Here is a 22,563-nt window from a genome sequence, read left to right as displayed (position 1 = left end):
GTAGCCTTGATGGGCCTCGCGTGGCCTAGTTCTGCTTCTATATCTTATGGTTTTATGGGGGAAACTTACATGGAAATCCACAATTAAACTGAAGGATAGCAAATCTGCAGATGGAACCAAATGACATTATCGAAATAGACTTGTATAAAATTTTATTGACATGAAACTCATTGTGTGTAATGTAAACATTTTACTGTTAATGTGACAAATAATGTTACAAAAATTGTTGATAGAAAATGAAAATACCTCTTGTATGATGAAAGATGTGTAAAATACATTATCATTTTTGGATTTGGACTGTTTTAAGAAGAGAGGCATACGGATGTGAAAGTTTTATTTTAAAACGGGTCAGAAAGCCATTCTGGAACAGTAATCTAAATGCAGTTCAAAGAAGATGTCCGACTGCAATAAAGGGTTTGGGAGAACCAGAGGAGAGTTAATGGAAAAAGGTAGTTATACCATTGAGGTTATGACAAGCAGTGCGAATATATCAATCATTTGTTTTATTTTCAGCTCAGTTCAGAAAAGAAGTTTTATTTTTTTAAAAAATCAAGAGTTAAGTTCAAAAGCAGTTTCTAATTCAGTTCAATGAAAACCAGTCCTTGCAACAGGAGTGTTTGTTTATCTAGTTTGTTTAGTATCCAAGCAGAGAGAGTTTGGGCATGAAATCTTCAGGTTGTTAGAACTGTTGAAAGTTTAGGCTATTAGATTTGTGAAAGGTTTCTGCCAGCAGATTCAGGGTGGAATTGTAAAATTGTCTGAAGACTTCAAAGGAAAAGAGACCAGAAGGAGTCAGTTATATAGAAACTTGAACAGTTGAGACAGGAGTGTAATTTTGCTGGACGTTTATGGATTGCATTGGGAAACCGGTTGAACCTGTGATTTAACACTTGTGTTAAGATCTTTCTAACTGTAACATATACATAAATATCCAGACTTAAAGTGATTTGCAAAGAAGCAAATGTGAGATGAGAAAAGAACTTTTCACATAGCAATTAGGGTATGGAATGCACTGCCTGGAAGTGTGGTGGAGGAAAGTTTGATTGAAGCATTAAAGATGGTGATTATTTGGATAGAAATAATGCAAGGATGCAAGGAAAAAACAGGAGATTGGCACTCGGCAATGATGCTCACTTGAACAGCCATTGCAGATACAATGGAATGAACTGCCTACTTTTATGATGTAACATTTGTGTGATCTGTGGTATACACAGGTTGGTTTGTTCATTTGTTTTCTTTCTTTTGTGTAATACTTTCTTTCTTAAAGAACATCTTCAGTCTCTTGTGAATATGTTTTAGTGACCAATCATCCTGTTAACTAACTAAATGAAACAATTAAACATATGATCTAACAAACCAGCTTTTATTCTGAGATCAGACTTGTCCAGTCACCTTGCATTAGGACAAAGGTCAAAAAGTAGGATGTTTGCACAATTCTCAGCGTCATCCACAACTCCGCAGGTACAATGTGCAACAAGTCCTGAAAAACACTCAGGCCTGAAGTGTTAACTAACAAATAAAATTCATGGCATTCTGATGCCTGGAAATGACTATTTGTCCTTGTGAAAATGTAGTATTCAGGACATATTATATACTCTAATAGATGACATTCAGCTGCCACGTTTTAAAAGTGAAAAGTTCTTGATTGAATCTTCAAGCCCACCAATATTGTGCCCGGAGGCAGACAGAGTTTGAAATTAGAATGCTTAGCTGGCATTTTAGCTTTTTGATGCAGTTCTTGATTAGATTCCCTTCAGTGTGGAAACAGGTCCTTCGGCCCTACCAGTCCACACCGACCCTCCGAAGAGTAACCCACCCAGACCCATTTCCCTCTGACTAATGCACCTAACACTACAGGCAATTTAACATGGCCAATTCACCTGACCCGCACATCTTTGGGCTGTGGGAAGAAACCGGAGTACCCGGAGAAAACCCAGAAGACACGGGGAGAATGTGCAAACTCCACACACACAGTCGCTCCAGGCTGGAATCGAACCTGGGACCCTGGTGCTGTGAGGCAGCAGTGCAAACCACTGAGCCACCGTGCCACCCACAGTATCTCTGGTTGAGTTTGCTGGCCTGCCCCACTATGGCAGAAAGACAATTAGATTCATTAAGAATTTCGTTAAAGTGAGGGAGACTGACTAGGATTTTCTGGACAGCCTCAGGTTTCCGGGTGTAAAAGGATAGGGGAAGATCACCCACCTGAAGGCAGGCATGCACCATCAGGCAGTGGTGCCGGTGCCCTGGCCAGCCTGCAGACCTTTCTGACTGTTTGGGTGGTGATGCCACCAAAGATTACTGCAGAAAAAGTTTTTGTTCCCATTCATGGTTGTGGTCGACTGCTTTTTCTTGTTTTATTTTAAAATGTTTTAAAGATACTGAGACTGGACCTTCCTGTTGAACTGTACTTACTGTTACTGACCTTGAACTGCAGCAGGGTATTCCTCTGAGGATGGAAAGCCTCTGATTACCCTTCCAACCCATCTGGCACCCTCCTCCATGAATAAATCTCAATTTTATTCATTTCTAACTGATACACGATTGGGATCTAAAAACAGTTTCAACCTCCGTTCCCCTCAGTGTGAGAATTCAGTCCACATATCTGTCAACATCTTTCTTAACTCAGACTCTCGGATTTTATGCATCTATCTCATGGTTATTTGCATCAGTTTTAGGGAGTTTGAATGCCTTCTGGCATCACAGTGACCAAATGACAATTTGTAATCCGGGTAAAGGTATGACCAGAAACTTACATTTTAAAAATCTGTATCTAGCATCCAAGATACAATACAAAATAGTTACAAGAGGAATCCAAGGAACTAAGGAAGAATATAATTTTTCAGAATAGCTAGAATATAGAACACATTACCACAGAAAGTGGTTGAGGCACATAGTTTAGATACCTTCAAGGGACAAATAGACAAGTACACGTTACAAAAGGAACAAAACAAAAGCTGGAAGGCTGGTGGGAGGTACATGAGAGGAAACTTGAGTGGAGCATAAACACTTGCACAGATGACGTGGCCCAAAAAATCCTTTTGATATTCCACGCAATCTAGATTCTATGCCACAGGAGACTAGGCGGAGGTGGGTGTGGGGAGAGTGATAAAGAACAGCTGTGAACCAAGATTTGTCCTGGAATATTTGTGTAATGAAATGTGAACTTTGAAATCTTTCATTCCATCTTTCTGAACATTGCTACTATCTACAACTCACTTTAAAGCACGATCAGATGATAAGCTTCCTTTGGCTTATCAGCGTCTCTGTGGAACCACATTGGTTTGATTTTGGACGCTGCTGCTTCCACCTAAAGATTCAGGATTTAATGCAAAAGCAGAGGCAAGAAATCAAGAAACTGTAATATTATCCCTATGGTCAAACACTCCGACCTGGTTTCCGATTGCATCACATTGCCGCAAACCATATGATCCAATAGAGGTTAATGAGACAGCTATCAACAGAAGGAACCCTGCTAATTTCTTCTCTCTTGACCCTGGGCCACAGATATTGAATGCAGTTCTTATCGGCATCCCCAGTGAGAAAGCTAACACAGTACAGTTTCACACAAAGCAGTGATCTCCTGCTCTGTGGGTGTTAAGCTGAATCCTGTCTGCCTTCTCAGGTTAAAGGAAATAAACAGAAGAGGAATAGAAGAGATGTTCAGTGTCCTGGCCAGTACTTCCCCTCACTGAACACAGAAGAAAACAAATGAACTGATCATTCACCTCACTGCTGTTTTAGGAAACCTGCTGTACCAAACCAGAAGTAACTTTTGTTCAGTTTGGAGGGAAAATTCGGTGACTCTAGGGAACAGCAATAGGGGTCAGTTCAGAGTCACAATGATGGAAGGTTAATGATTCACCAAATCATTGTTACTTATACACACACATACAGAAATAAGTCAGTCATTCTGGTCATGTCCATGCTAATTCTTTTCTAGAAGAATCCAAATAATCTTATCAAAACTATATAAAGAGGCTGGCATAACAGAAAAAATAAAACTCCTTTCAGAATTTTCCAACCTGGATAATTGTGATGGGATATTTCACAGTTGACCAGCCACACTGATCACAATGAGTCAGAGGGTTGGAACAGGGCAAGGGATTCACAATCAGGTGAGATACAGAATCCTTCAACATTTTGTGCAAAATTCCTATCTACACATACTCCTTGAGTTGGGATTTAACAAGTTTCATCTTGGTCTTTAAAACTTCCTACATGGATCAATGTTGAATTTTGTTTGATGATTGATGAAGCATCCTCACTGCTAGACAACTATATTACTACCTTAAACATGTTACCCAAACGTAAACTGATGTTAAATAATAATGTAGAATATAAGTGTAACAGATAATAGAGTAATACAATTATTTTAATGCACAACTTGCACTGATGTACCAAGGCACTTCATCAGCAGCTTAACAAATAAAAGTTGACACAAAGATCGGTGGCCAAATGATTGTCCAAGAGGTAGTTTTAAGGGCAATTTAATAGAGGAGAGTGCTTAAGGCCTAGAGGGCTGAACGGGAGCAAGTGTATTGTGGCAATGCCACTGAATTGATAGTTCAGACCCTCAGGCCAATGCTCTCGGGACACAGGTTCAAATCCCACCAGTGGAATTTAACTTCATTTAATAAATCTCATAATAAAGGTATTCTCAGTGTCATGGCATTATCATTATCATTGACTGTTGTAAAAATATTCTCACTCTTGGGGAAATTTGCCATCCTGATCTGGCCTACATGTGACTCGAGACCCATTTCAATGTGGGTGACTCTTAAATGCTCTTTGAAATGGACTTGCAAGCTGCTCAGTTCAAGGGCAATTAAGGATTAGAAAAAGAATTGATGCCCAAATTCCATGAAATAATAAAAGGAAATTTATACCGAACATGCTAGCCACACAGGTTAATCACAAAAAAAAACCCCTCTTGGTCTGAAAGCAATAGAAGCCTCTTTAATTATTTTATCAAGTTATTTGTTTCTGTCCAATCAATTGCATTCAGCTTCAACATAACTGGTTTCATGGTGTTGTACTTCATACCACCCCTCATCAACTATCTTATATAAAAATATTGCTCTCCTCACATCCTGTCTACACATTATATATTAAGAATTTCAGTTGTTTTTATTTGGTTTCTCACTGATTTTGCATTATCATTGATAACTTATGCTGTTATTGGCTTACATACAACATAGGATGCACAATGGCAATAAATGCACAACGCGTTGCTGGACTAACTATCAAGAAAGTGTGCCTACCTGATTTCTGATTAAATCAAGCATCATCTCATTATTAATTAGTAACAGATCACTGTATTTCAGAATCACTGCCTGTCAATTCAAGGAATAACATTAGGACTGTCTGTTCCTATGAAGGAGCCAACTCAAAACTAAGAAGAGTTGCCTGCTTACTGAGCTGTGTATTTGGCAGACTTTCTCCATAGATTTCAATATTCCAGTATTCATGATTTTGTTTAACTTTCTACTCCTCAATCACAGAAGTTAAGGAGCACTCAGTCATTGATTTAAAGATATACATTTTTCAAAAGATTTTACGGTTCAATTGCTAAAATCCAGCACACACTAGTTTTACAATAGTATAGCTGCAATACCACAAGATCCCATTCAGAATGGTCTTAAATTATGTGTGCATGTGTTCCCTTATGTATGTGTATCTGCCTCCTAGCATCAAGGCCAATGGCTACAAAAGTGTGTTTTTCAGAACCTTTAATATCACAAAATGTTCCAAGGTGGTACTCAGGTGATTATCAAAGTTCAACACTAAGCCACACAAAGAAATATCAGTGCAAAAAACCAAAAGCCTGGTTAAAGAAGTGAAAGATAAGGAGCGGCCCAGAGGAGAAAAGAGAGGTAGCATGGTTTAAGGGAATTCCAGAGCTGAGGATTTTGGTGGCAGACTGGCACCAATGGTGGAGTGAATAAAATCTTTCACAATAAAAACAGAGCAGCTATTTTACAGTGTTGTTGAAATGGGGGAGAAGCAGCAGGGCAGAGCAGAGCAGCTACAGGCATCCTGGTGACTCTTGTGCTAGCTGTGACTTCTGTTAGCGCTGTTGCCAAGGAGAAAATTTCATCTATCCATCCAGGACAACTTCTCAGCTAAGAATGGCGACCTACTAACCTTGCGTTGGGAACAGGTGCAATGGAGGATCTGAAACGTGTGGTGGCTACACAAATTGATGGTGAACCCCTGCAAGCTCTCCTCTATGCTGAGTGGATAGTGGGCAATTCTAATACTACAGGATGGTTAAAAGCAAGTTCCCCACCAGAACAAGTCAGCCAGGGAATAAGATCCTAGGATCCAGGAATTTATTAGCCCATAGCTCTAATAATTTGTTCAATACCACATCCTTTGTGATTTTCTTTAGCTAGCTGACATATCCCTGGACACTATGGGCAATTTAGAATGGCTAATCCACCGTACCAGTATATCTTTTGACAGTGGAGGAAACTGGAGTACCTGGAGGAATCACCCACAGACACACAGAGAACATGCAAACTCCACACGGTTCCATAAGGTTTGAATTGAAGTCGGGTCTCTGGTGCTGTGAGGCAGCAGTGCTAACCACTGAGCCACCACGCCACCCGGTTCCTCCCTCCCTTCCACTTCCTGAATTCCAGCTAATTCTGGGTTATTACTTGTATCCCCTAAGAATACTGATGCAAAATATCTAATCAATTCATCTGCAATCTCCTTATTTTTCATTACCAATTCTCCATTCTCACATTAGGACCAATGCTGACTTTGATGACTCATTCATTTGTTAACTATCTATAGAAACTCTTATTATCTATTCTTTATAATCTGGAGTATTCGAATATTTCCCTTTTACCAAACTTTTAGTAATTCTTTGAATTCTTAAATATTCTGTTAATCTTTTGACCTGCCAATCATTTGTGTCTGATTATAAACATTTTTCTTTCAAGTCTGATATTAACTATAATGGTGGGACCTCCCTCAATAATTTTTTTCAAAGGGAAGTCGATCTATTCTGTGTAGTCGAATTATCCCTTAAATGTCTGTCACGACATTTCCATTGACCTTCATTGACTCACTTTGCCTGTTCAGCTAGCTCTGCTTTCATGACTTTTTAAATGGCCTTATTTAAATTTAAAGTACTAGTCTTGGACCTACTCTTCTCTCCTTCAAAGTGAATGCAAAATACAATCAGATTTTGATTGCTAAACCTAGGGGTACCTTTACTGTGAGATCACTAATTAATCCTATTTCTTTGCGCAATACTAGGTCGAGTATAAGCTGCTCTCTGGCTGGCTACAATGCTGAGAAACTATCCAAAAACAATTGATGAACTCCTCTTTCATGCTACCTTTGCCCATTTGACTTTTTCAGTCTATATGTAGATTATAATCTCCCACAACTTTAACTATGCTTTTCTGACAGGCTGTCATTATTTCTTCCTTAATAATCCATCCTAACACGAGGTTACTGTTAACAGCCTTGCACGTCACTCCCACAAATGAGTTATTGCCTTTATCAACCCAAAATACTTCCATTTCCTGGTTTCCTAAACTTAGATCATCCCTCGTCAATGTGCTAATGCCACCATTAATTAGTAGAGCCAATCTTTACCATTTTTCCTGGCTTCTAGCCCTTTTTAAATGTTCTGTACCCATTATCCTGTACCTTCAATCCATATTATCCTCAGCCACATCTCTGTAATGGTTATCAAATCAAGCTTACTAATTTCTATTTGCACTCAGTTCATCTGTTTGGTTCTGAATGCCACATGCCTTTAATTTTGTCTTGTTATTATTTTTTGTAATCTTTCACCTTATCTGTTGATTAACTCTTTGGTATGCACTCTCCATGCTTTCCTGTCATTGGTAGTTTACTATTTCCCATTCTGATTCCCATTTCTCATGCCATTGCCAAATCACTAATTTATCACATTTTCTCAAACTTCTTCCATGTTTAATTTAAAGCCTATGTTCTCAGATATTGCTAGATTACTAGCCCCGGCACAATTCAAGCGTAGACCATCCCAACAGATCCTACTTTCTTCAACATTAGTACCGGTGTTCCACAAACTAGAATTCATTTTTCCCATGCAAAAAGATCCAACATCCTTAGCTTTACCTTCAAAAATAAAGCCACTTAGCTGTCTCCAACCACTGCACTGCCCTTTCTGGTGCCTTCCTTATCCAGGGTTTCTGGATCAGTCAGAATGGTCTCCCAGTTCCAGGAAAGGGAATGTGGTAGTTACAGAGAGCTGGAGATGAGCAGAATCCCATTGCAGAAGCTTCATCTCGCCACAACCCCTAGTGCAGGTCTTACCTCCTGCTGCTCCAGGAGTAGCCCACCATCCCACCAGCCCAGGTGGATTCACCTACCCTCCCCACCACCTGCATTTATTTCTCTAATCTTGTATGCCCTATGCCAATTTGCTCAGGACTCAGGTAATAAATTGAGAGATTAGTTCCTCACACTGACAATGCACCTCTTTCCTTGTCCTGTTCATGGTGTTGGTACTTTCATGGACCACAATAACTAGATCCTCCTCCTCCTACTGTAAACCTCTTTCCAATACAATGTAGATGCTCCTAATCTTGGCACTAGGCATGCAACATAGCTGTTTGGACTTCTGTTTCTTTGCTGCAGTGAATCGTGTCAAACTCACTCACCATCCTGTCCCTTACTATTTAAGGTTGCAAACACTATAAACACCAGCTCTAAGTGATGGCAAGAGTGTGCCATCTAAGAGGCTCCTAAGATAATTTTGCAGCAACATAAGATGCACAGTCTCCAATTCGGCATTGCCAGAATGTTCAGTTGGCAGGAATCAAGAACTCAAGGAGGATAGGGTTGGCAAAGAGGAGCCAAGAAGTGCATGGGTTTTACCCTTCTAAAATGAAAACCTTGTCATCCAGTCCTCTTCAGCTACTGCAATGCCCTTCCAAGACCCACTATTATGCCCACTTCCCCATCCCCAGAAGCAGCATCAGCCAATATGGCCACCTGGCTCCAGGAAGGGGAACATGGCAGTTGGTAAGGGCTAGGGATAAGTTCAGCAATGTGCTGATCTTCTCTCCTCCCTGATCTGCGTGCACGTCACTTCCTACGACTCTAATTTAGGTTGGCACTCATTGCATGATGGAGATTTGTGAACATCAACCAAACTTTCGTTCTTTAGTAAAGGCTCCTGTGGTTGAACGAAGAGCTAAAGTTCAAGTCTTATTTAAAAGAGGGGACCACAAGAATGCAGTCACAGAAAGGAGCTGTTCTCAGCAATCTTAAGGTTTTGACCATTGGCATCATTGCGGTTCCACAGATACTGGATTCCTGTCTCATTTTATGCCTCCAAAAGGACTTTATGTCACCAACTGGATTTTATAATGAAAGTATCATTTTATATCTTATGGTTTTACATCACATATGTATGATATGTAATAGATGGGACATCTGGTATAAATGTTCCTCCGAGACATTATATCTATCTGAGCACAACTTGAAATCATACAGAAATAGAGTGGCAGGGGCTAAGAAAAATGTCCCAGTTAATATTTTGCTGGTGTCAGGTGAAACAGTGAAACAGTAACACATCTGAGATAAGGTCACAGTTATGATTCCATCGTAAAGGAGAGCAAGGGATGGAGACCTCAGCCATCTTGGTTCAACAAATTACTCAACTGAGCGGATCATCATAACTGAATTCAAGCCTGTCCCATCCTCTCACAATATCCAATTTTTGTGGTGGACAAGATGAAATCCTTCAGTCTATCCAACATGTCTCACCTAACAGTAGATACCTTCTGCATCATCGTATTGGAGAGGTGCTTGTATAATGGCATTGTTAACGGACTAGTAATGCAGGTGTACTTGGCAGGTGGACCATTCTACCATGGCAGCTGGTGAAACTTAAATTCAAGAAAAAGTTTGAACAAAAAGCAACCATATAACTGATGCTGGAAGTCTAGTGATGGGAGATAAGGAAATAGCAGGAGAACTTAACAAGTACTTTGCACCAGTCTTCACAGTGGAAGACATGAGTAATATCCCAACATTTAAAGGGAGTCAGGGGCTGAGTTGAGTATGGTTGTCATTACAAAAGAGAAAGTGCTAGAAAAGCTAAAAGGTCTTAAAATTGATAAATCTCCTGGCCCCGATGGGATACATCCTAGAGTTCTGAGGGAGGTGGCTGAGGAAATAGCAGAGGCGTTGGTTGAGATCTTTCAAAAGTCACTGGAGTCAGAGAAAGTCCCGGATGATTGGAAGATCGCCGTTGTAACCCCTTTGTTCAAGAAAGGATCTAGACAAAAGATGGAAAATTATAGGCCAATTAGCCTAACCTTGGTTGTTGGTAAAATTCTAGAATCCATCATTAAGGATGAGGTTTATAAATTCTTGGAAGAGCAGAGTTGGATTAGAACAAGTCAACATGGATTTAGTAAGTGGAGGTCGTGCCTGACAAACCTGTTGGAATTCTTTGAAGAGGTGACAAGTAGGTCAGACCAGGGAAACCCAATCTATCTAGACTTCCAAAGGCCGTTGATAAGGTGCCACATGGGAGGCTGCTGAGCAAGGTGAGGGCCCATGGTGTTTGAGGTGAGCTACTGGTATGGATTGAGGATTAGCTGTCTGACAGAAGGCAGAAAGTTGGGATAAAAGGTTCTTTTTCGGAATGGCAGCCGGTGACAACCGGTATCCCGCAGGTTTCAGTGTTGGGGCCGCAGCTGTTTACGTTATATATTAATGATCTGGATGAAGGGACTGGGGGCATTCTAGCGAAGTTTGCCGATGATACAAAGTTAGGTGGGCAGGCAGGTAGTACTGAGGAAGTGGGGAGGCTGCAGAAAGATCTAGACAGTTTGGGAGAGTGGTCCAGGAAATAGCTGATGGAATTCAATGTGAGCAAATGCGAGGTCATGCACTTTGGAAAAAAGAATACAAGCATGGACTACTTTCTAAACGGTGAGAAAATTCGTAAAGCCAAAGTACAAAGGGATCTGGGAGTGCTAGTCGAGGATTCTCTGAAGGTAAACATGCAGGTTGAGTCCGTGATTAAAAAAGCGAATGCAATGTTGTCATTTATCTCAAGAGGGTTGGAATATAAAAGCACCGTTGCGCTACTGAGACTTTATAAAGCTCTGGTTGGGCCCAATTGGAGTACTGTGTCCAGTTTTGGTCCCCACACCTCAGGAAGGGCATACTGGCACTAGAGCGTGTCCAGTGGAGGTTCACACGGATGATCCCTGGAATGGTGGGTCTAACATGCAAGGAACGGCTGAGTATCCTGGAATTGTATTCATTGGAGTTTAGAAGATTAAAGGGAGATCTAATAGAAACTTACAAGATAATACATGGCTTGGAAAGGGTGGATGCTAGGAAATTGTTTCCGTTAGGCGAGGAGACTAGGATCCGTGGACACAGCCCGAGAATTAGAGGGGGTCAATTCAGAACAGAAATGTGGAGAAATTTCTTCAGCCAGAGAGTGGTAGGCCTGTGGAATTAATTGTCGCAGAGTGCAGTGGAGGCCGGGACGCTAAATGTCTTCAAGGCAGAGATTGATAAATTCTTGATGTCACAAGGAATTAAGGGCTACAGGGAGAATGCTGGTAAGTGGAGTTGAAATGCCCATCAGCCATGATTGAATGACGGAGTGGACTCGATGGGCCGAAAGGCGTTACTTCCACTCCTATGTCTTACGGTCTTATATAACCACTGTAGATGTTGTTAAAACCCATTTGGTTTACTAACATCCTAGAGTGAAGGAAATCTCCCTTCCTTAGTTGGTCTCGTCTGAACGTTACTCCAAATTCTCAGCAATGTAGTTGACTTCTAACTGTCCCCTACACAATTAAGGATTGGCAATAAATACTGGTCTAGCCAGTTACAGCAGCATCAAAGGAACGCACAATAGAAAATACACTGTCTGCCCAGCCTATATTAGTGGTTTTTTGCAAGAGACCAATGATCAGCAGTTTGAATCTGATTTTCACTCCCTCTAAGAGCTCTGTTCAGATAATCAGTGTATTCAATGGATTGATCCATGCAATACACTTTCAATTGACAAATTGTTAAGAGTCTGAATCCAGAATGAGCAATGGGTTGCTTGCAGTGGCCACTTGTGTAAGTTGCCTCAATGGGACTTCAGACATTCCAGGAGAAAGTGAGGTCTGCAGATGCTGGAGTATCAGAGCTAAAAATGTGTTGCTGGAAAAGCGCAGCAGGTCAGGCAGCATCCAAGGAACAGGAAATTCGACATTTCGGGCATAAGCCCTTCAGACATTCCAGACAACTGCTTTCTTATGGTCACTTGTCTTTTTTTTTCGTGTGATTACACTATAGATGATGTGATGGCAATAAGGTACAACCTCACCACTAGTGATGTTTGTCAAAGTTCCACTCAGATGACTGCCTTTTTTCCAAATAGAAGAAATGTAACAGCAACTCAATGGACAGTCATGAATTAGTGAGAGGAAAGGGAAGTGAGGGTCAGAAAGGGCTCATAAGTGATTTATTGCCTATCCTTAATTTCCAGTGACCGAGGTACATACCCAGGTCCTAAAGTATACAGAAGTATGTTTTTTGTTGCATGGCATTTGGAGATTTTAGGAAGAAGGTTAATTCTCCAGCTCAGCACATTACCTTGATATACACTTATGGAATTTTGGATACTACAAGCTATGAAGTGCAGAAATAGATGGTTAAAAAGTGCAAACAAAATCAGAAATTGCTGGAGACCTCAGAGGGTCAGGCTACATCTGTGGAGAGAAAGCAGAGTCAATGTTTCAAATCCAGTAACTCTTCTCCAGTTCTTAAGCGCTGAAGAGTCATCAGACTCAAAACATTAACGCCACTTTCTCTCCATAGCTGCTGCCAGATCCATTGAGATTCCCCAGCAATTTCTGTTTTTGTTTCAGGTTTCCAGCATCTACAGTTTGTTGTTTTATTTTATTATTCAAAAGGAGTAATGAAGTTTGCATGGCTGAATGATTTTCTCACTAGACTGTCATTTGTTATGGTGAAGCTGCTCCTTATACTACCAATCACATTCCTTCATCAGCTGAACTTGTCACCATTTCACGGCAAAACTGCAATGATAAGCCACTGTTTCACTCATAGACCAGTTCAACTAATTGAAGCAATGCAACAACACAGTACTGTGGATCTGAAAGAAAAACAAATGATATTCTGCCAAGTTGCAGTTGACCTGAGGTAAACTAGAAGCTTTCCTCTGGATTTTTCTCAGACCAGTTTGTTCTGAAAATACCATTCACTCAAAGAGCTCATCTTTCATTTCATATGATAATAAAATGGAAATACAGATTTCCTCATTTGACTTTCTGCAAAACTCAACACAAACTCAATGCCTTCTGGCACAGTTAGTCTGTGAGCAAAATTACATTGCATCTACAGCACAGAAACAGATCATTTGGCCCAAATAGTAAGTGACTTAATTTATGTTCTACATTGGCCTGCATTCAATCACACCCAACTGCACCTCATTCATATGGGGATCATTTCTGCAACAATTCTGAAATCTTAGAACAGCAAAGCTCACATCCAATCTGCTAACACAATTCACACAAAATCCAATACTTTCAACATACAGTAACAGCACTGCAAATAAAGTACCCTATCAATCTCCAAATGACATTACTATAGAATGTATATCTCTTCTTATTTTGCGAAGCAGAGTGCAGGATGGAGGGAAAGCAGAAAGGGGATGGCAGACTTGAAGCATATCAGCTCTGAGGAGTACAGACTAAAGCTTTTGTTGAAACACCAATGATTCTCTCCCATTATTAAACAAACAGCCTCTCAAAATAAAACAGCAACTCAAAGATCCTTTCAACCCTCTCAAAAGTAAGGGAAGAATTTTCGCCAAGACTTCAGAACCCCATTGTCAGGCTAGTGTGGGAATTAAAAGCCTCTATAATTTGGGCAACAATCACTCATCAGTGGTTTTCCCCAAATTGGCCAGTGAGCAGGGAATTGATTCTTGGTGTTGGAGGGTCAATCAGAGTCTCTCAGCTCCAAAGCAGCAGCAGGATGTATTTGTAGGTAAGTGAGGTAAGGAGAAGTGCCTCAAAATGATGTTATCCTCTCCAACTTCCTTCAAATTTAAAATCTTAAGATTCATCTTATCAACTAGCTGATATCATAACAGTAGAGATGGGTAATTCCACCAGAACATAAGCTGTAGTTATACGTGAAGCCAAAATGCAAACAAAGACAGCCTATAAGTTTATCTGGAGTCCTCTGCTGTCAGAAGTTAATCTGGGCAGCTGCATTGTTCCCCACTATTTCCTGGGACCTAGAGGCTGACTAGAAAATTCCAGTCTCTGCAATAGGCCCTGAACTACTTAAATCAGGCAACTGTTGCAAGTCGACTGGTGACCATGTTGCCACACTATCTCCAATCCACCCGGGTAAAATGGTCCAGGGTGGAGAACCTGCAAAGATCACAAATTTATGTTTCTGTCTGCAGCCTAATCTCAAGTATGGAAAAGGTAAAATGCTCAAATGTTTCACCTGGTTGCTATGCATAAGAGCTCAGGTTTGATGATATCTGACATACAGTTTTAAACATATGAACACCGCCAAATCATCAACAAAACAGTACGATAAATAGAAATAGTAAATACTGAAAAATCTCCGCAGGTCAGGTGGTATCTATGGACAGAAACTGAGTTATGATTTAAATCCTAAATGTTTCTCACTCCACAGCTGCTGCCTCAGTTGCTGAGAATTTCCAGCATTTTATGTTTTCATTTCAGATTTAGTCATTTGGAGGCTACTTGCTCCACCACATACTCTTTGCTACTTGATCCTTGGAGGCATAAAATGAGACAGGAATCTGGTATCAGTGGAACCGCAATGATGCCAATGGTCAAAACCTTAAGATTGCTGAGAACAGCTCCTTTCTGCAGTGGTTGTGACTGCATTCTTGCGGTTCCCTCTTTTAAATAAGACTTGAACTTTAGCAATTGAACCACTACCCACTCCTGTCCATCTCGAGCCTTGTATCAATACAAAACCAGCCCCATTGTCTACTGCTCTCCCAATAACATGGATCAATCCAAAACTAAACTTTACCCTCTCCCCATCACTCTGTATCCTTCCCTGGACAAATACTAATTTTCCCCTAAAAGTCACAATCAACCCTCCCTCAATCACTCTGTTGGGAAAGCCCATTTTCAACAATACCATGTCTTGACTTCTCTAAACCGGTCTATTCTTGCTATCTAAATTATTGCAGCCTTGTCACTTAGGCTTTCGTTTAATATTCAGGTGAAATCCTTCACTATAGAAAACCTTTTCTTACTTTTCTCTACTCCTGTGGAAACAGTCCCACCAGCTCAAAGCTCTCTTTATGGTTCATATATTACTAAACAATCAATTGTTCAGAAGTTTTGTCACACACCTCTACAGCAGGTGGAGTTTGACATTGGACTAGTTGGCTCAGAGGTAGGGACACTACTACATAGCCACATGTGCCCTCCTATTCATGGTTCATGGTGAGGAGGGGTTATATCCTTACCCAGCTAATGGGATTTGGGCAGATTTTGATTGACTGCCAGTTTTACTCTCAACGAATCTTACTTCCAAGAATAAATAGAACAGACCAGACAGGGAACAGGCCAAGACAGGGTGTAAAAGTAGTCAGTTTTTACATCAGATGGGTTAAGTTTAAAAAACCCCTGAGTTTGCCATCACCTGCACCACCCTGCAGAATTTAAGACATCCATTCTCCATGAGTGTGTGCACACACATCTGCATGGTGACATCAGCAGTCGTTCATTGGGATGGAGACCAGTGTGCATGACACCCATATTGCAACAATACATTGGAAGCTAACTGCAAAATCTCAGTAGGTCTCCTTTAAATACTGCTGAATGGACTTCCTGAGGAAATGGTGGATGCAATTACAATTAAACATTTAAAAGGCATTTGGATAGGTACATGAATATCTAAAGTTTGAAGGGATATGGGTCAGGAGCAGGCAAAAGGGACCAGTTCAGTTTGGGACTGTGCTCAACATAGATTGGTTGGACCAAAGGGTGTATTTCCATGCTGTTTGACTCTGCGATTAGCCAGCATCACTGTTTCCAAGATCTGCCCACCTCACACACTACTTTGGTGAGACCAAGTATTTTGCCCAATGGTTTTAATGTATTTGCTATAATACAAAGGCTAACGGTGCACTTAATTTATAACTGTGGTCTATTCAATGTTTATAGAAATTTATTATTTATCTACGCATGTGTTCTGTACCTAAATTATAAAACTCAAACAATGCCCTCCATTTTGTAGCTTCATCTAAGTACACCCTTACTCTCCATAGTTTTGTATTTGAAACCAAGGTCTCTCTGTGTATTCACAGCCTTTGGTATCTTTTTATTATTGTTCCTCCCAAACAAAGGAACTACACACACCAGACATTAGCTGCTGATGATGTATGAGCTGTTGAGTATTTCCATCAACTCCTGCTTTTGTTTCTGACATTAACAAAACCTGGGTCCAGGAATATTCTGAGTCCAAGAAATCACCTGGACCCATTGGGTTAACAAGTCAAAGGAATGCATTACTCCTTCCCTGTCCACTTACTCCCTCTGCCATATCACATACTTACCCATGAGACCACTCTCCCATTGAAACACGGTAACTTGGCATTGTCATCTGAAATTTCTTCCTTCACAACCCTGCAATGAAAATAATGACAATATTAATGAGGACACTTAATATTTATTAAGCAGGCCAGAGTCCCAAGGATGATAAGTTAAAAATTAGCCCTCTGTTCCATCAACATAAGGATATACAATTCCAACTCCTTAATTCAATTAACAACCTCCTGAGGTTGTAGACTCATGCCAACAAATGACATGATATCTTGCCTTTAACAATACTAATTAGCTGCATGTCATCTATCAGCAACCAGCAGTCTGTACTAAACTGTGCATTTCACACAACCTGGGCACAGGAACCTCCTGACAGAACTCAGTCTCATCCACTGGTGTCTTCTGTTACCCAAGTCACAATGTGGAGCTCATTAGTTTTATCCACAGACATCTCTTGCTGACTCAGTACAATAAAGAACAGGCAAGGTCACAAAACGTATTCCAGCTAGGAACTTCAATGTCCGTATCAAGTGAGGCTCGGTATCACTACGACTGTCTGAGCTGGCTGAATCCAAAGGATGTAATTGCTCGACTAAGTCTGTAGCTGGTGATGAGGGAACCAAGGAAAATATCTACTTGACCTTTTCCTCTCAATCTACCGATTGCAGATGTTTCTGCAGATACATCCATCCACAACTGAATTGGTAGCAGTGACTACCACACAGTCCTCTGGAGACAAAGCCTTAACTTCACATGAGGATGCCTTCCAATATGTTCTATGGGGCTAGCACTGTGGTAAATGGCACAGACTTCAAACAGTTCTAGCAACTCAAAACTAGATATCCATTAGTCACTGTGGGTATCAGCAGCAACAGAGTTGTATTCAACCAAGATGTGTAATCTCACGGCCTGGCATATCCACCATTTTACCATTACCATCAAGCTTGGCAATAAACCCGGTTTAATGAAAAGTGCAGGAGGGAATGACAGGAGCAACACCAGGTATACCTAAAAAATAGAGGTGACAACCTGGTGAAGCGACAACACAGGAGTACTTAAATGCAAAACTATGAAAGGCAGGGTTAAATAATTCTACAATAATGGATCAGATCTAAACTCCACAAACCTGCCACATCCAGTTCTAAATGGTGGCAGACAATTAAACAATTAAAGGCTACATAAATATCCATGTGCCACCAATGGAGAAGCCCAGCACATCAGTACAAAACAAGGTTGAAGTATGTGCATTAGTCATCGGTCATAAACACCAAATGGATGTTCCACATCAGCCTCTTCCTGAGGTCCCCAACACCCCGATGCCAGATCTTAACAATCTGATTCACAGTGTGTTCTATCAAGAAGAGCTAAAGACATTCCCTACTGCAAAGTTATGGGCCCTGACAACATTCCAGCAACAGCACTGAAGACTTGTCCTCCAGAACTAGCCAAACCCTTGACAGGTATTCCTTGTGCTGAAAAAGTAGGTTAATTCTAACCCAGTCAATTACTGTCTTTCGGTCGCCAGAATAGGGGCAGATGATGTGGCTGGATGGGCCACTCACAGTGATGGATTTACGAAAAACTTAACAATAAATGAGGCATGCTGGGAAACTGAGACAAGCTTTAACCAAACTGACTGTGCTAATATTCTTGATTAGTGGTGCTGGGAGAGCACAGCAGTTCAGGCAGCATCCGAGGAGCAGTAAAATCGATGTTTTGGACAAAAGCCCTTCATCAGGAATAAAGGCAGAGAGCCTGAAACGTGGAGAGATAAGCTAGAGGAGGGTGAGGGTGTGGGTGGGGAGAAAGTAGCATAGAGTACAATAGGTGAGTGGCGGAGGGGATGAAGGTGATAGGTCGGGGGGGAGTGGAGTGGATAGGTGGAAAAGAAGACAGGCAGGTAGGACAAGTCATGGGGACAGTGTTGAGCTGGAAGTTTGGAACTAGGGTGAGATGGAGGAAGGGGAAATGAGGAAACTGTTGAAGTCCACACTGATGCCCTGGGGTTGAAGTATTCCGAGGCAGAAGATGAGGCATTCTTCCTCCAGCTGTCTGGTGGTGAGGGAGCGGCGGTGAAAGAGGCCCAGGACCTCCATGTCCTCGGCAGAGTGGGAGGGGGAGTTAAAATATTGGGCCACATGGCAGTGTGGTTGATTGGTGCGGGTGTCCCGGAGATGTTCCCTAAAGTGCTCTGCTAGGAGGCGTCCAGTCTCCCCAATGTAGAGGAGACTGCATCGGGAGCAACGGATAAAATAAATTATATTAGTGGATGTGCAGTTAAAACTTTGATGGATGTGGAAGGCTCCTTTAGGGCCTTGGATGGATGTGAGGGAGGAGGTGTGGGCAGGTTTTGCAGTTCCTGCTGTGGCAGGGGAAGGTGCCAGGATGGGAGGGTGGGTTGTAGGGGGGCATGGACCTGACCAGGTAGTCATGGAGGGAATGGTCTTTGCAGAAGGCGGAAAGGGGTGGGGAGGGAAATATATCCCTGGTGGTGGGGTCTTTTTGGAGGCGGTGGAAATGTCGGAGGATGATTTGGTTTATGCGAATAAACAAGCTGCAGAACGTAGACAGACTGCAGTTACACACAGAGTATGGAATTGACACAGCAGCTGCAGACAATACAATATGCACTTGAATTTAAATTGATATAATCAACCTGAATGCCATCCCCAGGACAATCGGAACCTCGAATTGTTTGCTAGACACAGGGGCACCTCACAACCTTATTTGGTGAAGGTTACCTGACCTACGTGCACTTAATACTGCCAGGAACGGATGCCCAAGGACTACCCTGCCATCAACATGTCAATGCCTGGTTGGGTCCAAACGATCGGGATGATCGAGCCCTGATCGATCTATTGGAGTACACGAACAACCCTCTCAAAGGGTTTGAACAACTACTAAGTGTAAGAATCGCTGCAACATCACCCTCAGGGGCAGTAACTCAAGACCAACCACTGTGAAGGGAAGACCCATGGGACCACAGGGAGAAGACAACCAGACAATCATTGGCACATAGATCAAGGCCAAGATCTAGTGCTGTGGTATATGATCATCCAGAGTTAAGTTAAAGCACAAGATAGTTGATTTCCACATACTTTTCGACTCTGACTCTCTAGCATCTGTAGTCCTCACACTCTTAGATTTATAGTGTAAATGGTTAGTTTATAGTGTATTTTGTTGTTATAATATTAATTGTGTTAAATAGATATTGTTCATTATTACTAGAGAGTTAACTCACAGTTTCTTTCCTAATTATAAGAATTAAACACACTGTGTGGCAGGTGCAATAAAGGGATCATCAACATTGCTAACAAGCAGCACATGCAAAGAAATAACATGTTTACTCATCCTTGCTTTGAATTCCACAAGGGCCACTTGGCTGCTGACATCATTAAAGCCTCGGTCCAAACATGAAGATAAGAGCTGAACCCCCAAGGTGAAGTTTGAGTGATTGCCCTTGACATCAAGACAGAATTTGCTTGAGTACGACATCAAGAAGCCCTTGGGAATCATGGGGAAATCTCTCTGTTGGTTGGAGTCCTATTGAGCACAAAGGAAAATGATTTTGGTTGTTAGAGGTCCATCACCTCAGCCCCAGAATATCACTGCAAGAGTTCTTTGGGACAGTGTGCTGGGTCCAGTCATAGAGATGTACAGCGTGGAAACAGACCCTTAGGTCCAACCCGTCCACTCCGACCAGATATCCCAACCCAATCTAATCCCACCTGCCAGCCCCGGCCCATATCCCTCCAAACTCTTCCTATTTATATACCCATCCAAATGCCTTTTACATGTTGCAATTGTACCAGCCTCCGCCACTTCCTCTGGCAGCTCATTTCATACACGTACCACCCTCTACGTGAAAAAGTTGCCCCTTAGGTCTCTTTTATATCTTTCCCCTCTCATCCTAAACCTATGCCCTCTAGTTCTGGACTCCCCCGACCCCAGGGAAAAGACTTTGTCTATTTATACTATCCATGCCCCTCATTATTTTGTAAACCTCTATAAGGTCACCCCTCAGCCTCTTACGCTCCAGGGAAAACAGCCTTTTCAGCCTCTCCCTATAGCTCAAATCCTCCAACCCTGACAACATCTTTGTAAATCTTTTCTGAACCCTTTCAAGTTTCACAACATCTTTCTCTCCATCATGAGGTCAGAGTGAGAATGTTTGTTGAGGATGGGACAATTTTCAGCACTATTCATGACTCTTCAGATACTGAGGCAGTCCATATCTGCATGCAGCCAGACCTCTACAACATTCAGGCTTAGGTTAAGTGGCAAGTAAAATTATGCAACAGAAGTACTAGACAATGATCAGCTCCATCAAAAAGGTAATCACACCACTGCCCCATTCAAAGATATTATCATCGCTGAATTCCCCACTATTGATATCCTGAGGATCACCACTAACCAGAAACTAAACAGAATCAGCCATATAAATACTGTGGCTACAAGAACAGTCAGAGGCAAGTAATTCACTTCCTGACTCTCCAATATCTGGTCACCATCTAGAAATCAGAAATATGACTTGCCTAGATGATAGCAGCTCCAAATCATTCAGGATAAAGCAGCCTGCTTGATAGACACTCCATCTACCACCTTTAACATTCACTTCCTTCGTCACTGACACACATTGGCAGCAGGGTACACCACCTACAAGATGCAATGCAGTAATTCACTAAGACATCTCCAACAGCTCCTTTCAAATCCACTACCTCTACTACCTAGAAGGGCTAGGGCTCCTCTCTAAAAGTACTGTGGGAGGTCTTTCATCCCCAAAGCAATACTTAGAAATCCGTTCTGCATCCTCTCCAAACGCAGTCACATCAGTCATAAAACATGGTCCACAATTGGACACAATACTTCAGTTGAGGCCAAACCAATGATTTGTAATAACTTCAGCATCTGAGGAACTGTAAATGGTATTGAACACTATAATCAGTGAACATCCCCAGTTCTGATCTTATGATGGAAGACCATTGATGAAATAGCCGAAGATCAATGCAACTAATACTCTGCTATGAGAAACTCCTGCAACAATGGCCTGAGGTTGAGATAATTGGTCTCGAACAACCAAAACCATTTTCCTTTGTGCACTCCAATGCATTTCTCATTAATGCAAACTGACCTGAAATTTGCCAGGGCACTTTAATGTCATACCTGGTGCCTAGATGTCAATGATTATTACCTTCACCTTGTCTCTTAGCCACTATCAATCCCCGACAACCCAGTGAATGATAGTACAGAGGTATTCATTGTCACTACAGGAAGTCATGTATCGGGTTCAATTAAAAGAAACAGTGCTGAAATCTCTTATTAGGCTAGCGCAGCAAGTGGAGAAGAGAAGGTGCAGACAAATGCACCACATTCCTTCTAGAATGAACCCAGAATTTTGGGATATGATGCCAAACATCACTTTCACAATTTTCAACTATTTTCTCTCGAAAGCATATTCAGCCCTCCTCCCTAAGCCCCATCTTTCCCCACACATCCCTATAAATACTACCACTACGCTACTCTCCAAGGATTTAAAGGACAGTTAAATGCATTAGTTGTGGCAGATCTATTCACATTGCAAACATCATGTTTTTTTCTCCAAACGTCCAGGAGATTGGCCCAAGGCCAAGACTGGACAAGCTGTGGCATTCTCCTCTCAGTCCGTAACACTGACAATTTAAACAATTTGCACGTGGGTGCATCATGCTAAGCTTTTGCAACCAGAATACAACAGTTTTTAGTTTTCTTCTTGAAGCAAGTTAAAGGCAACTTTAACCACTGAGTTGCTTACATAAACCCACAGGGGATTTCTAATTCCAGCTAAATACTTAACATACTTAGAAACTGTAGTTGTTCACTTTTCCCCTCAAGGATGCATGGTGACTGGGGCTTGGTGCTTAAAAGCAGTACTTCAGAATGGATCTGGCCAAGCATCACTTCCCCACTTCGTATT

At 41.5% G+C, this 22,563-nt stretch overlaps 1 protein-coding gene across 1 annotated transcript in view; it reads right to left on the bottom strand.

Annotated features, from left to right (window-relative positions):
- LOC132833511 (segment polarity protein dishevelled homolog DVL-1-like) overlaps positions 1-22,563 on the bottom strand; it is a 127,593-nt gene that overhangs the window by 76,699 nt on the left and 28,331 nt on the right. Inside the window, exon 2 of the mRNA XM_060851851.1 lies at positions 16,625-16,694. Within this exon, the coding sequence (XP_060707834.1) occupies positions 16,625-16,694 (70 nt within the window). The remainder of the gene's footprint in view (positions 1-16,624; positions 16,695-22,563) is intronic.

This window comes from Hemiscyllium ocellatum, chromosome 37, assembly GCF_020745735.1.
Source record: "Hemiscyllium ocellatum isolate sHemOce1 chromosome 37, sHemOce1.pat.X.cur, whole genome shotgun sequence".
In the NCBI taxonomy this organism is placed as follows: Eukaryota; Metazoa; Chordata; class Chondrichthyes; order Orectolobiformes; family Hemiscylliidae; genus Hemiscyllium; species Hemiscyllium ocellatum.
The sequence above is the reverse complement of the archived record's forward strand: the minus strand, read 5'-3'. Positions and strand labels throughout refer to the sequence as shown.